General features: G+C 44.6%; 1 protein-coding gene across 1 annotated transcript in view; it reads right to left on the bottom strand.

Annotated features, from left to right (window-relative positions):
• Positions 1–1,458: 1,458 nt before the first annotated feature.
• ARK2C (arkadia (RNF111) C-terminal like ring finger ubiquitin ligase 2C) overlaps positions 1,459–14,301 on the bottom strand; it is a 106,782-nt gene continuing 93,939 nt past the window's right edge. The window contains exons 5-8 of the mRNA XM_050944761.1: positions 13,200–13,304; positions 10,856–10,951; positions 8,377–8,483; positions 1,459–5,707 (exon numbers count right to left, since the gene is read on the bottom strand). Of these exons, the coding sequence (XP_050800718.1) occupies positions 5,590–5,707; positions 8,377–8,483; positions 10,856–10,951; positions 13,200–13,304 (426 nt within the window). The 3' untranslated portion in view covers positions 1,459–5,589. The remainder of the gene's footprint in view (positions 5,708–8,376; positions 8,484–10,855; positions 10,952–13,199; positions 13,305–14,301) is intronic.

Below are 14,301 nucleotides of genomic sequence, written 5' to 3'. Positions count from 1 at the left end.
GATGGTGAAGCACTGGAATGGGTTACCTAGGGAGGTGGTGGAATCTCCTTCCTTAGAGGTTTTTATGGTCAGGCTTGATGAAGCCCTGGCTGGGATGATTTAGTTGGGGACTGGTCCTGCTTTGAGAAGGGAGTTGGATTAGATGACCTCCTGAGGTCCCTTCCAACCCTGATATTCTATGAATCTCTGAGTGCATCAATTATATCAGACATCTAGGATCGCATTTTCTAGAGAAAGGGATTGCTCTTCTATGCCTGAAATGTTGTGATCACATGGTTGCACCTTCAACTGAATTGTGGGTACAAGGCCAAGCACTAGTACCCCTGGTTACTTGATTGTGTGTGCAAAGGAAGATGGAAATTTTGCAGGTGTCCGCGATCTTTTCAAAAGTTATATGCTAGGGTTTAGCCTAAGCAGACAAAGGCTGAAACACTGGTGTTAATACACCTAAGTGTCTAGAGATGCGGGGACTTATGCTACAATAGCATTATCTAATGTAGCAGCTCTAATAGAAACCTGATCAGCTGCAACATCTAGGCCTAAGGTGGGAAATTAAGGATGGATTTTCTTTTTAGGACATTTAATTCATGCAGCCAAATACAGCTGGACACACACAATGGGTAACTGTGCACACAATTTGCAGTCTTCCATGCTCAATCCCATCTGCTATCAACCTGTTTTCGGTACACAACTGGTCAATTTGTCCCAAATCCTATTGATGCCACTGACAAAACGCCCACTGACTTCAGTGGGACCATGACTTCAGGGTCTTTGTGAATGTAAATAAGAAAAAAGCATTGTGAAGATGCCAGCTGAAATTACTCTGTCATATTAAGTTACAACTTTTTGATGGGGAAGTGTAAAAAATGGAGGGTAGGGATTTTAATACTGATTTATTTTTAAATGATTAAAGAAACAATTTCCAGGCATCTTCTACGCCAAGCCCTAGAGGCAATTTATAACTGTTTCTAACCAGTGGTGATGCTGTCACTGAACCAGCTGAGGCTTGGAAACGTCAAACAATAAAATTACGGGGGGGGGGGGAGTACTCCCAGACCTAATTCTTTGTTGGATCCATGGGTGTTCATTCTACATAGTGGTCCTGCCACACACGGGAAGGGGCCACTTTCAGTGGTGCCCAGTCTGTTCAGTGTGCACCTGCACCTTCCTCTAGGGGGCTCCAAAGCAACAGCAACTTCCCTGAATTGGCCGGCAACCACAGCAGAGCAATGGAATGATCTTTCCAAAAAGTGCCCTTTGTTAATCAGCACTCAAATTCCACCTAAAACTTGGACTCGGCTTCTCCATAATGGAAATGCTGAGAGGTCAGCCTCTGTCGCTGTGCAATTCTAGGGCCCAGGCGTGCTCTACTCCCTGTCTTCAAGGGACTTCCACACATGGGATGAGCCACACCTGGGCCCTAGAATTGCACAGCGACAGAGGCTGACCTCTCAGCATTTCCATTATGGAGAAGCCTGCTGCCTCACTCATGCAAGCAAGTTTCATTGACTTCACTAGGGTATTTATGGGAATAAAGGCTAGGACTGTGGTCAGATTTCCTCTTCTAAGTACAGGAGGGAACTCTGGTATCTCAGTCACCACTGTGTAGTTGATATTGGCAATCACTGGCTTTTTAATAGTGACCACTGCATACTGAGGAGGAATATGGCCTGTAGAGACTCTCTTTCTAAAGGGGACAACCAGCACTGACCTGATCTGCTTTCAAATCCTAGGTCTAGATTATGTTACGATGGTCCAGATGCTGCCAGCCCTCTGAGCAAGGAACTCCCATTGAAGACACTCCGTGGGGCTTGCGGGAGCCACCCGGATTATTTGGCTCTGAGGAGTGCTATTTTCCTTCAGTGCATATGGGCGTGAGTGAAAGGATCACCATAGTTTGATTATGAGTGCAAATAATATTTATATATATATATGTGCTAAACACAGTCACTATATTGCAGTTTTCCACTATGTCACAGCATACAGAATCAAAGGTTTGCATTTTTATGGAATGTATCCAAGGTAACAGCACCACAGTAATACAGTTTGTAATCACACACCCTGATTTTTTTTGACATGATAAGCTTTACCCCCCACGCCCCATGTTTAATTTTTTTTAAGTACCAATGCATGCAAAGCATTCCATTCCCAGAAACAATGCAAAAATGAGGTAATAGGAGTAATAAAAAAAATTAGTATTAATTTCTAAATAAATAAATTATAATTAAAAATGCAAAAACAACTATAAAAATAATTAAATAAGAACCCACAATATCTACAAGTTAGTCATAAATTATGATTGTTAAATATAAGGCATTTAAACTCACAAAACCCTGTAAACTATGTTTTGTTTCTAGAGATTTGTTTTGTTTTGTTTTGAAAAAAATCACTCTATTAGCTCATTCTACTCATACAAGCTATTTAAAGACAAGGGAACCTGACACACCAAATGCAAATTTCAGACGTTACAAGCGCTCGCGTGCCACTGTATCACTCACTCACACAGACCATGGAAGTTTGGTGCTTTCTTCACTGATTTAAAAACTGTGCTTGTTCATTAGGCAAATAATAATACTTTCGCATAGACGTAAAACACAGGGGTCGGAAGAGCTCACTTCCTCCCCACTGAATAGTTCATTCCAAGCAAGACCCCGGTCTTGAAAGGTTCTGAGCACCACCTGCAAGGTGCTGAGTAGCTGTAATTCCCATTCACTTCATTAGAGGATCCTCAGCCCCTCCTGGGACAAGCTCGCTGACAGGACCAGGCTATAACGCATAATGGGTTACAGTGCATTTAAAGAGCAACATCTTGTTTTGCTCGGTTATATTATATTTTAATGATGTATGAATCTGCTGCTGCTGGAGTGAGGCCCAGGCTATTTATTGCCCCAGGCACTCGACCCTTCGAGTCTAAGGGCTCAGACCATGATGTTCAACATGATAAAGTAGAAACAACCACATGGGTCTAATGTCATCTTGAGGCAAAATTAAACAGTGCTAGAATTTTTCATAGAGGAGTTTTGGAGGAGCAGTTACCTGCCCCGGTTATCTTGTCCCCCTCCCGACACTGTTCTCATCACCCCGCACACACAGGACGAGAACAGCAGTTATAAATAAATATTTATAGATTGCATCTTCTTCACCTGCCATTGTAAGTTATTATCTTCCCCCTTCCTCACACCACTACCTGTGTCTAGCAAGACAAATCTGCTGAAGAGATGGCGACCCTGGGCGAAATTACTGAAGTGAATTGGAGAGCTTCTCCTGTGCCAGTGCTGATGCAGTCGTTCGTCCTGGCCCTATCGTTAACTTTATTTGCCAGACTGGAAAAAAATAGATCATGAGCATCTGGGAGGTCAGCATTTTCCAATTACAGCTCACAGGAATTCTATGATCTCTCCAAGGGTAATTTATGTTCATCTCCACTTACAAAACATTACTTAGCTCCTACGAAGCAGGCACTCATGGGAACGAGAAATCATCCTCCATATAAGCATCTTAAATATATGTTTCTGATTAAAAATCCTCTAGACACTTCTTTGCTCCCCTAGTACATGAAAAATGTATTAAAAGCCTAGAGAATCTTGGCTGTTGATTCCAATGCTCCCGAGAGCTGTCAGATAAAGAAGACTGAAGAGTCAACATGCACTTAATTCAATGTCTCTCATGGCAAATAATCTGAAATATTTATTTCAAATGGAATGTGGCTCAGAAAGCTCCATTATTTTTGGCACTTCATTGATTACTTCTAATCTTTATTTTGCTCCTAATTATAACGGAGCCTGCCAAATTAGCGTCCATTTCATTTCAGAGCTCACACAGTTCATATATATTATATAGGTGTGTTTTTGTAGATGTACACACATACACGTTTATAGTTTAAAATTCAGAGCAAGTAATAAATTATCCCTTCCATCTAAATTCCCATCCTGTACTGAAATTTTCACATTCTCAGCAATTTCTTACGTACAACATGACTGAACTATCCTGCTATTCTCCTCCGCATCTTGTCATCAGAATAACCATCTGAGATTTTCCACAGCAAGGTATGAAGAAAAAAAGTGGATTTCTTAAAAACCCGCAGAATTCCACCTGAGCGGTAATCTCCTCTCTTATTCTTACTCTCTAAGCTACAAAAGCTGCTATTTCATGTAAATCGCAAAAGGAAAGAGCAGCAGAAAGAAATTTAGTGCAGGATGCAGCTTGAATCAAACCCTTTTCTCCTTTGCCTCCGGGAGCCTGAAAAGGAGGTTAGATGGCAGCACAGCTCAGGAGCGTTTAATTAGATCACTTGAAATGTCTTAGTCTGCTAGCCAAAGAAGACCATGAGATTAGGAATTTAATTGTAAGAAGGGCATGTTAGTTGTGTTCAATTTTTCCCCTTCTGGATACCTGCTTTAGCAGAAAATATGGTTTGTGCTTTTGTTTCTGAGAGAAGGAAGAATGCATTTCTCATCACATTGCAAGCACATTTCTGGGCCAATTAGTCCTCCAAAAAAACTCTTGCAGGATCCAATGACTATGACCAGCTTAATAGATTCTCTTTCTCCAGCAGGCAGATAATGGATCTTTCACCACAAGTGTGGTGTCATCTGATACAACTTCCGCTGGGGAATTCTGGGCCTGGTCTGGAGAAATGTGGAACCACCGGCGGCTCCCATTGACATCAATGGGCCACACAGATTGCAGGAGCCATTGCAATTGCACTGGAAGATGAGACAGTGGTAGGAAAAATTACAATAATAGAACACCGAGTGGCCCTTCTTGGATGCTGCGCCCCAAAGTACATCGTTAAGCTATGGAAGCAAGAGAAGCAGAGTCAGTCCCAGGATCCTGCCCTATATAAAGTGTCCAGCACCAGCAGATAAGCAAGAAGAAAACTTCTCTCTATCATTTTGTTCATTTCATTCTGATTTTTTTTAAGCTTCTCTAAATTAGCAACACACTGTAAACATAATCAAAGAAATAAACGCAGACGAGGCAAAGAGCACGATCCTTCTAACTGTAAACAGGAATTTGCTATTTCACCTCTTTTTTTCTTTTTCCTAAAGGTGGGAAGATTTAACTTTTTTTTTTTTTTCCTCTGCCACATTTCAGTCAGGCACCAAAATAAGAAATCTATGAAAAAAATATTTGGTGCAAATTAGGTTAACAGCGACATGTCCACCACAAGATGACTAGGGCACCAAACACAACATTTTGTAAGCTAACATGCTCCAGTTGCTGTCCACAGAAATAGCTAAAGACCCCCTAACATGTGTCTACTTGTTCGAGAGGTATATATACAATCCTTGTGAAATCCAGGATTGACAGGCCAGACTAACCACACACTAGTTCCTTCATGTTCGATACTAAATCTTCTGTAGCACAGGGCCTTCTAGCTCTGGGAATACCAGCTCCCATGCATTGGACCAATATGGCTGTTAGGATCCTCTCCTACCACTAGATATTGTACCACCAATTCCTCCTTTTCGCTAATGTGCTTGCAGACTTTTCCTCTAAATCAAATGGCTCAGAAGGCAAAATTTTGCTGCAAGGGCTTATGGCCATATGACCTGGTAAGGAAAATGGTGCACCGCATTGGTTCTTTCAGCTGTCAGAGCCAAGTTGTGTTTCAATGTCCACTCTGCAGATCGGGCACTTCTTGCTGGTTGCTAGCCACTGATCCACACACACTTGGTGAAATAGATGCATACAAGGTAAACGCCTGCAAAAGAGAATCACATGCCTGTTACAGTTGGGGCAGTGATGTGCGTGAGGGGTGTGGAAAAGGGACAAACACAACCACATATAGGATACAGCGAGGGAGAGAACCAAGCATCCTGCATTTAGTATGTTTATAGATTCATGGATTTCAAGGCCTGGTGGGGCTGTTATGACCATCTAGCCTGACCTCCTGCATAATGCAAGACAAAGACGCTCACCCAGTAATTGCTGATCAAGCCCACATCTTCTGTTTAAACTATGGCAACTCTTTTAGAAAGCTATCCCAGCTTGATTTAAAGAGGGATGGGAAAACCCGCCACATCTCTATGCAAGTTGTTCCAATGGTTAACAACCCTCACTGGTAACATTTCCGGCCTCTCTATTTGTTGCAGTTCAGTATCGTTTAAGTGTGGCCATGCTGAGCGGACTGGATGGCACTTGCACACACAGCCCTAGCAAAAACAGTCACCGGTTTCACCCAGCACCTTATTGCCAAGATTTTCAAAGTGTCCCACACACACCCATTCATTTTATAGATAAGGAAATTGGGGTAAAAAAAATGAAGGGCCAGTGCCTTTAACCCTTGTGCGTGTGCCCTTGCATGACCCTGGTGTATGGAGGATGGCAGGGATTGTTCCCTCCATGGGACCACTGAAGGTCCACAGTGCACCAGAAGAAGTACGTGCTGGGGGCAGGGAGAAGGTAGCCATGGCTCTCCAGGGCTCATCTGCAGAAGCAGGCTACCCCTTTCTTGAGTCACAACCCCTTCCTCCTGCATTCGGTGCAGCCCTGTCCCGCTCCCCAGCAAAGGGCTCTGCCTAAATGCTGCCCGTGATTGGACCAAATTTTCAGCAGGATAGATCGGCACAGCTCTTACTCAGCTGGTGCAAGCCAGGAGTAATTCTGCTGATGTTAGGGTTCCAGCACCACGTATGTAGCATTGTTGAGAGAACAGAAGCAGGCCCTGAATCTTCAGTCTCGTCACTTTATGTCTGTGGCATTGGCTCCTACCCCCACTTAATTCAATGCTGCAGTAAAGTTTTGCTAGGACACAAGACAGGACCTCAGTGATAAGCACAGCCAAAGCACAGTAACTCCTCACTTAATGTTGTAGTTATGTTCCTGAAAAATGCGACTTTAAGTGAAACAATGCTAAGCAAATCCAATTTCCCCATAAGAATTAATGTAAATGAGGGGGTTAGGTTCCAGCGAAATTATTTTCATCAGACAAAAGACCACACACACACATACACACACACATACACACACACACACACACACACACACACACACACACACTGGTACACAGTGATGATGTTGTGACGCTTGGTTGAGGTGGAGGAGTCAGAGGATGGGATATTTCCCAGGGAATGCCTTGCTGCTAAATGATGAACTAGCATTTGGCTGAGCCTGGTTGTTAATGTAGTCTCACTCTACCAGGCAGCAGGCATGGAGGGAGGGGAGACAGCATGGCAGACAGAGACAGAGACACACATCTTGACTTCCCTCCTGCCCCCGTACAACAAGCAGGAGTCTCTGGGAGCAGCTCCAAGGCAGAGGGCGGGAGCAGCACATGGCAGTGGGGGAGGGACAGCTCAATGGTGGCAATGGCTAGCCTGCTGGGCAGCTGCAGCACAGGGAACTTAGAGGAACAGGGAGCTGATAAGGGGCAGTTGGTCCACCCTGGTTCCAAGCCCCCACCAGCTAGCTCCAATGGGCTGTTTTTTCTGCAAGCAGTGGACAAAGCAGGCGGCTGCCAAATGACATTAGAAGGGAGCATTGCGCAACTTTAAACGAGCATGTTCCCTAATGGATCAGCAATGTAATAACAAAAAAACGTTAACCAGGATGAATTTAAGTGAGGAGTTACTGTATCTTATTGCAGGTTGGTTACTTTAGGGTACAATGGAAGGTCGCAGCCATTCCATGCTGTCTGCGTCATCGTTGTGTTGCCATTCTGGCTCATGGCAGCAGGAACTTTCTGCCAAGAAACCCAAAATTTCCTAAGTGGCTGTGACCCAGCTTCCAATTTTGGGGGCTCATTTAAGGCTCCGAAAACTCTGGTTGCCATCCCCCTCTAACCTCCCAAACACACATGCACTGAGCAGCTGGATTAAAGAGGAACCTTTAAAACCCCAGATCCGAGCATCCCTGAACTTGAAATCTAGGTCTTCCTGTAGCCATTCCCGTCATAATGGGTTGAGTCCAAAATCCAGATGCAAAGACCCCAAAACTATAGAGACTTGCATACAGATCGGAGCTGTGAGACTTGCCACTGACTTAACTATCTAACAACCTGGCTCTTGCCGCCACACAAATACTGACTGGCACTAAAATCTGCAGTGCTGTGGGCCTAGAAACACAGGGGCCCAGAAACAAGTGACCAAAAGCAGATGTCACTGTTGAGAACTTTGCCCTAGTGCTGCAGCGTAGCTCCCTTTAGCTCCAGTTATAAAATGGACTTTGAGAGAACCCTAAAGATGTTTAGCTTCCTACAGACACCTGCAAAGGGAGCTCACCAGAACAAGAGCATTGACAGCCGATCTTAAAAACACACTCACGTAGCGGTGAACGATTTCCAATAAAATCAAATCCAAACCAAGCAGGAAATGAATGGAAGTAAGCGGGGGGAATGTGACAGCCAGAAAATCTCTGTGGGAAAGATCATACCTCACGTCTTCTCCGTCTTCAAGCATAGACAGACAGATTGTGCATTTCTCATCAGTGTCCGACTCCTCCCCATCCTCCTTCTCAGCTTTTTCTTCCTGTGGTCTTCTCTGTGACAAGGTTAAAGACATACGGTAATTACACAAGGAGAGACTATGACTCACTATTGTTCTCCAAAGCCTCTGCAGCTGGAGGAATCTGAACAGAAAGCACTTCATTGTCAACTGAAAGGACCCACCAGGTCAGGGAAGCCTGCCCAGACAAAAATCCACAGTGGGATGGATGCCAGTTCCTACTCATGCTCCAACTGTCAAACTGTACCAGGAGAGGAAAGGCAGACAGAATAATGTCAGCATCCCAAAGGAGCCAGGCAGCCACTTTCTCATGACTTCTATGATTAAAGTCACAGTCAATGTCAAAATTAATGTCATTTTTCATTCTTAGGTACTGAAACCTCCACAGTCTCTTGAACATTTCCAGTGAACAATAACAATTCCAGTTCAACTCTCGGATATTCCAGCACAGTTCCCACAGATGCTGCACCTGTATATCCCAGGAGGTATCTGCAAACATATACCTGCCAATTATAGTTGTTTCCTGTAGACTTTAAAAGCATGATCCTTTGTACACAACTCAGCATTCACTGCAGTAACTTCCATACCACTAAAAATACCCTGGTACCCAGGGCCTCTGCCAGCAACTCCAGGGCCCAGGGCAGAACAGTCAATGGGTCCCCCCCACCACACAAGCTGCATGCACACAGTCCTCCTGACATTTGGCTGGTGCTATGCCTGCGCTGTCTGGGCACGCTCTTCTGGTATGGCCAGGGCTGTCACATGCCCACCTGGTAGGGTTGCCAACTGTCTAAATGCACAAACCCAAAGACCCTTGCCCCACTCCTGCCCGCTTCTTCTCCGAGGCCTCACCCCTGCTCACTCCATCCCCATTCCCTCTGTTGCTTGCCCTCTCCCACCCTCACTCACTTTCACCAGGCTGGGTCAGGGGATTGGGGTGCGGGGGAGGGTAAAGGGTAGGGGTCTGAGAAGGAGTTTGGGTACAGGAAGGGGTGTGGGCTCTCAGAGGGAGCTTGAATGCTGGAGGGAGTGCAGGATGCGTGCTCTGGGAGGGAGTTAGGGTGTGTGGTGCAGGCTCTAATCTGGGGTAGGGGGTTGGGGTGCAGGAAGGGGTCAAGGGGTCGGTGCTTACCTCAGGCGGCTCCCGAAAGTGACTGGTACACCCCTCTGGCCGCAGTTCCTAGGTGGGAGGTGCAGGGGTTCTCTGCCCACCGCCGCCTGTAGGCACTGCCCCCCACAGCTCCCATTGGCCACAGTTCCCAGCTAATGGGAGCTGCAGAGTTGGCACTTGGGTTAGCAGCAGCATGCAGAGACACCCTGCCCCCCCTCCAGGGGCCATAGGGCCATTCCGGCCACTTCCAGGAGTGGTGCTGTGCGAGGGCAGGCAGGAAGCCTGCCTTAACTCCACTGCACTGCAACCAGCAGCAGGGACTCCCAGGCCCTTTCAAATTGCCCAGGCCTGGGGCAATTGCCCTCTTTGCCCCCCCTCAGCAGGCTTGCTGGTACCACAATCACTCTGGAATGGCAACGGTTATTTGTCTTGTGCTAATGTCAACAGGCCCCAGCCCCATTGTGCTTGGCACTGTACAAACAGAAAAAGTGTCTTTAATGGAGCTCATAAATGAAAGTAGAATTCGGCCCATGAGCTTTTCCACATTGTTTTCCACTCACATTTTCCCTTTCCTGCGAGAGAATGATCTAAACCCAGCCCAGCAAGTAAAACAGAGTCAAAGTCTCAGGCCCCACTTTCCTTCCTCCTCCCTTGTAGATCAAAAATAAAGTGACCTCCTGGAGTTTTAATCACAAAATCTGGAGATGTCACAGTTACTGAAGGGAGAGTGCAGATTCTCTCATCGTTGCGTGAGTCTTCCTGGTGCGGGACTTGGACTCAAAAGGGATATTTGCTTGTGTGTGTGAAATCTGCAGGTGCTATCGCTTGTGTGCATAAATGACAAGAGTTCTCTCTCTCTCTCACACACACACACACACACACACACACACACACACACACACACACACACACACACACACACACACACACACACACACACACACGTGAGCACTGAGGCTGAGACTGCTGAGGGGGAGAAGGTTGAGGCACAACCAGCTGAGCTACCCTGGCACTTTAGCCTACGATCCCCACAACACATTATAATCAAACATGAGATGAGCCATAGGGATTCTGGATTTCAAATTCCTCCCATCTGAATTTGAGGCTTTGGTTTGGGCCTCAGTCTAACCTGAATTTGGCACGCACACACACACATATGTCAAGTTTCTTCCCATTTCCTATCCACGAGGAATCCTGGGACAAGACGTTTCTTTAGCAGCTACACATTCCCTTAGGAAGTGAAAGTCAGACCTGCTGGGAGAGTTGCCTATAGACTCAACCCTGGCAGATTTCTCACCTTTTTGTACTTATGTGGGAAAGTGAACCTCTCGATGGTGCTCTGCACAGCTCCCCGGTTCACGCTGCCTAATCTGTCTTCTAGCTGCAGCAGCTCCTTAAGCAGAAAATATCCACAAGGCACATGACAATCTCCCAAGACTATCCCTGCAGATTCATTCTGCTTTGTGATGAACATAGAACGTAAGGTTCTTTTCTGACCATTTATTCAGAGAAAATATAATCTCATGTTAATAATACTATGTTTCACTTTCATGAAGTCTTTTATCATAAGAACATAACAACAGCCATCCTGGGTCAGACCAAAGGCCCAAGTAGCCCAGTATATTTCGACAGTGGCCAGTGCCAGGTGCCCCAGAAGGAATTAACAGAACAGGGAATCATCAAGTGATCTGTCCCATCACCCATTCCCAGCTTCTGGAAAACAGAGGCTAGGGACAGCATCCCTGCCCATCCTGGCTAATAGCCACTGATGGACCCATCCTCCATTAATTTATCTAGTGCTTTTTTGAACCCTGTTATAGTCTTGGCCTTCACAACCTCCTCTTGCAAAGAGTTCCTCAGGTTGACTGTGCGTTGTGTGAAAAAATACTTCCTTTTGTTTGTTTAAACCTGATGCCTATTAATTTCATTTGGTGACCCCTAGTTCTTGTGTTATGAGAAGGAGTAAATAACACTTCCTTATTTACTTTCTCCACACCACTCATGATTTTATAAACCTCTAAACCCCGCCCCCGACTCATCTCTTTTCCAAGATGAAAAGTCACAATTTTATTAATCTCTCTTCATATGGAAGCTGTTCCATCCCCTTTTCTGAACCCTTTCCAATTCCAATATATCTTTTTTGAGATGGGACAACCACATCTGCAAGCAGTATTCAAGATGTAGGGCGTACCATAGATTTATATAGAGGTAATATGATCTTTTCTATCTCTTTCCTAATGATTCCCAACATTCTGTTAGCTTTTTGACTGCTGCTGTACATTGAGTGGATGTTTTCAGAGAACTATCTACAGTGACTCCAAGGTCTCTTTCTTGAGTGGTAACAGCTAATTTAGGCCCCATCATTTTATATGTATAGTTGAGATTATGTTCTCCAATGTGCATCAACATTGAATTTCATCTGCCATTTTATTGCCCAGTCAGCCAATTTGATGAGATCCCTTTGTGAGAGCTCTTCGCAGTCTGCTTTGGATTTAACTATCTTGAGTAGTTTTGTATCATCTGCAAATTTTGCCACCTCACTGTTTACCCATTTTTCCAGGTCATTTATGAATATGTTGAATATGACTGGTCCAAGTACAGACTCCTGGGGGACACCACTATTTACCTCTCTCCATTCTGAAAACTGACCATTTATTCCTACCCTTTGTTTCCTATCTTTTAATCAGGCATCAGTCCATGAGAGGACCTTATCCCATGACAATTAACAGACATGGGCCCAAGCCACAGAATCCAGACCTGGGTTTCTGACACTTAAAAGTTCAGAGTGTTTGAATCAGCACTTTTCAGTCAGCTCAGTCTCTACAAATTAGTGATTTATAAAACATTAGTTAATTCTCATTCACACCTGTGAAGTAGGTGGAGTCTTATCTCCAGATAGGAAAAAATGAAACAGAGAAATTAAGTGACATGTTCATGGCCACACATTGAGCCAGAGCCAAAAGTAGGACCCAGGAGTCCTGGTACACAGGACACCTTACTGTAATTGCTAGACTTCATTACCACCCAGATTGATATTAAAATGATATGGTTTAAAATAATCTGGACACAAGTATTTTGCCAGATAAGTGCTACTGTCTCCACATTTTTCACAGAGAAAGTACAAACTGGGCCAAAATTTCAAAACTGCCTGCCTGGATGTACACCTGTAAAATCTGTGCTCCCAACTGTTCTGTGCCCCACACCTGGATTTGGGTGTGAACCACTAAGAATCTGATCCAAAACCCCCTGGATGGGATTCTTTCCATTGACTTTAATGAGCTTTGAATAAGACCCTAACTACATCGTAATAATAAACAGACACACACCTATCTCCTACAACTGGAAGGGACCCTGAAGGGTCATTGAGTCCAGCCCCCTGCCTTCACTAGCAGGACCAGGCACTGATTTTGCCCCAGATCCCCTCAAGGATTGAACTCACAATGCTGGGTTTGGTAGGCCAATGCTCAGCCCACTGAGCTCTCCCTCCCTCATCTAGTTAGCGTTCCTGGACCTAGTTCATATATTCCAGTTTGGAATGGCTGTTCTATAGCAAACAGTTTTAAAAATGTATGACAGGACATATGCAGGTTCCAAGGGAAGCAAAAAGGGTTAAACAATTATGTAAACCAGAAGATACCTACTTCATAACTTTCCCTTACGGCAGACGTGTGCCTGTTTGGATTCAGTCCCTGAAGAGCAAGTAACTGAAGCTGAGGATAAGGGTAGTTTCTGATTTCATGGACAACCTGGGTGGGAGGGGGAAGACAATTACCTGTATTAGCACATAAAGCCCTGACTTCAAATCAAATCTTTTTAAAGTGAAAAACTTCAGAGCAGACTGACAACTAGTTTGAGGCCCAAAATGAAGATTTCTTTTAAAACAAAGAAATCATAGAGTTTTTATTAATTAAATCTACTCTCAGGAAAAATACAATTGTGATTTCTTCTAATTTTGTTTACAGTATTGCCAATCCTAGGCATTCAAAAATCATGAGATCAGCTTAAAAATAATCAGCAATAAATTTCGGGTTCTGTTTATTTGTCCTCTGGTTTTTAGCCATGTACACAGCATTCGAGTCACACTGTCAAGCTTTTCTTTGAACCCAGGAGAACTAGAAACTTACTTTAAAGAAAAAAAATGAACGCTTGGAGTCTCACATAGTCACATGATTCCAGGAGCTGGGGGCTTTAAGGAAAAAAAAACAGACAACCCCCCCATCAAATATCACAAGACACAATAAAATTGCTACGGTTGGAAACACTGTGGGTCAACATCCAAAACACATCCTGCTAGCAGGAGAGTATCACTAAGCCTATGAAAAAACACACTCCTGAGCGACATAAGTTACACAGCTAGAAGTACTGGTGCGGATGACACTATATTGGTGGGAGACACTCTTCTGTCAACATAGCTACCTCCATTCATTGGGGATGGTGTAATGATGCTGATGGGAGAGCTATCTCCCATCGGCATGGGGCAGCCACATGGGAGACCTTACAGAGCACAGCTGCAGCAGTACAGCTGTGCCACAGTGAAGTCTCTAGTGTAGACATGGCCAAAGTGAAACTGATCATCATCATCTGTGTCGAGTGAAGAGCAGAAAGTTAACAAACAGCCTAAAGGTTGTAGAGGATAATAGATTCCCAATCCCCATTAAAATCTCATCTTGAAACAATCACACACAAACCAGATAGTGGGGACTTCTCTTAAAGAGTCACAAATCAGGAGAGGGGCCCCAAAAC

This window comes from Gopherus flavomarginatus, chromosome 3 (genome assembly GCF_025201925.1).
Source record: "Gopherus flavomarginatus isolate rGopFla2 chromosome 3, rGopFla2.mat.asm, whole genome shotgun sequence".
Taxonomy (NCBI): domain Eukaryota; kingdom Metazoa; phylum Chordata; order Testudines; family Testudinidae; genus Gopherus; species Gopherus flavomarginatus.
This window is presented reverse-complemented; position numbering and strand designations above follow the sequence as displayed.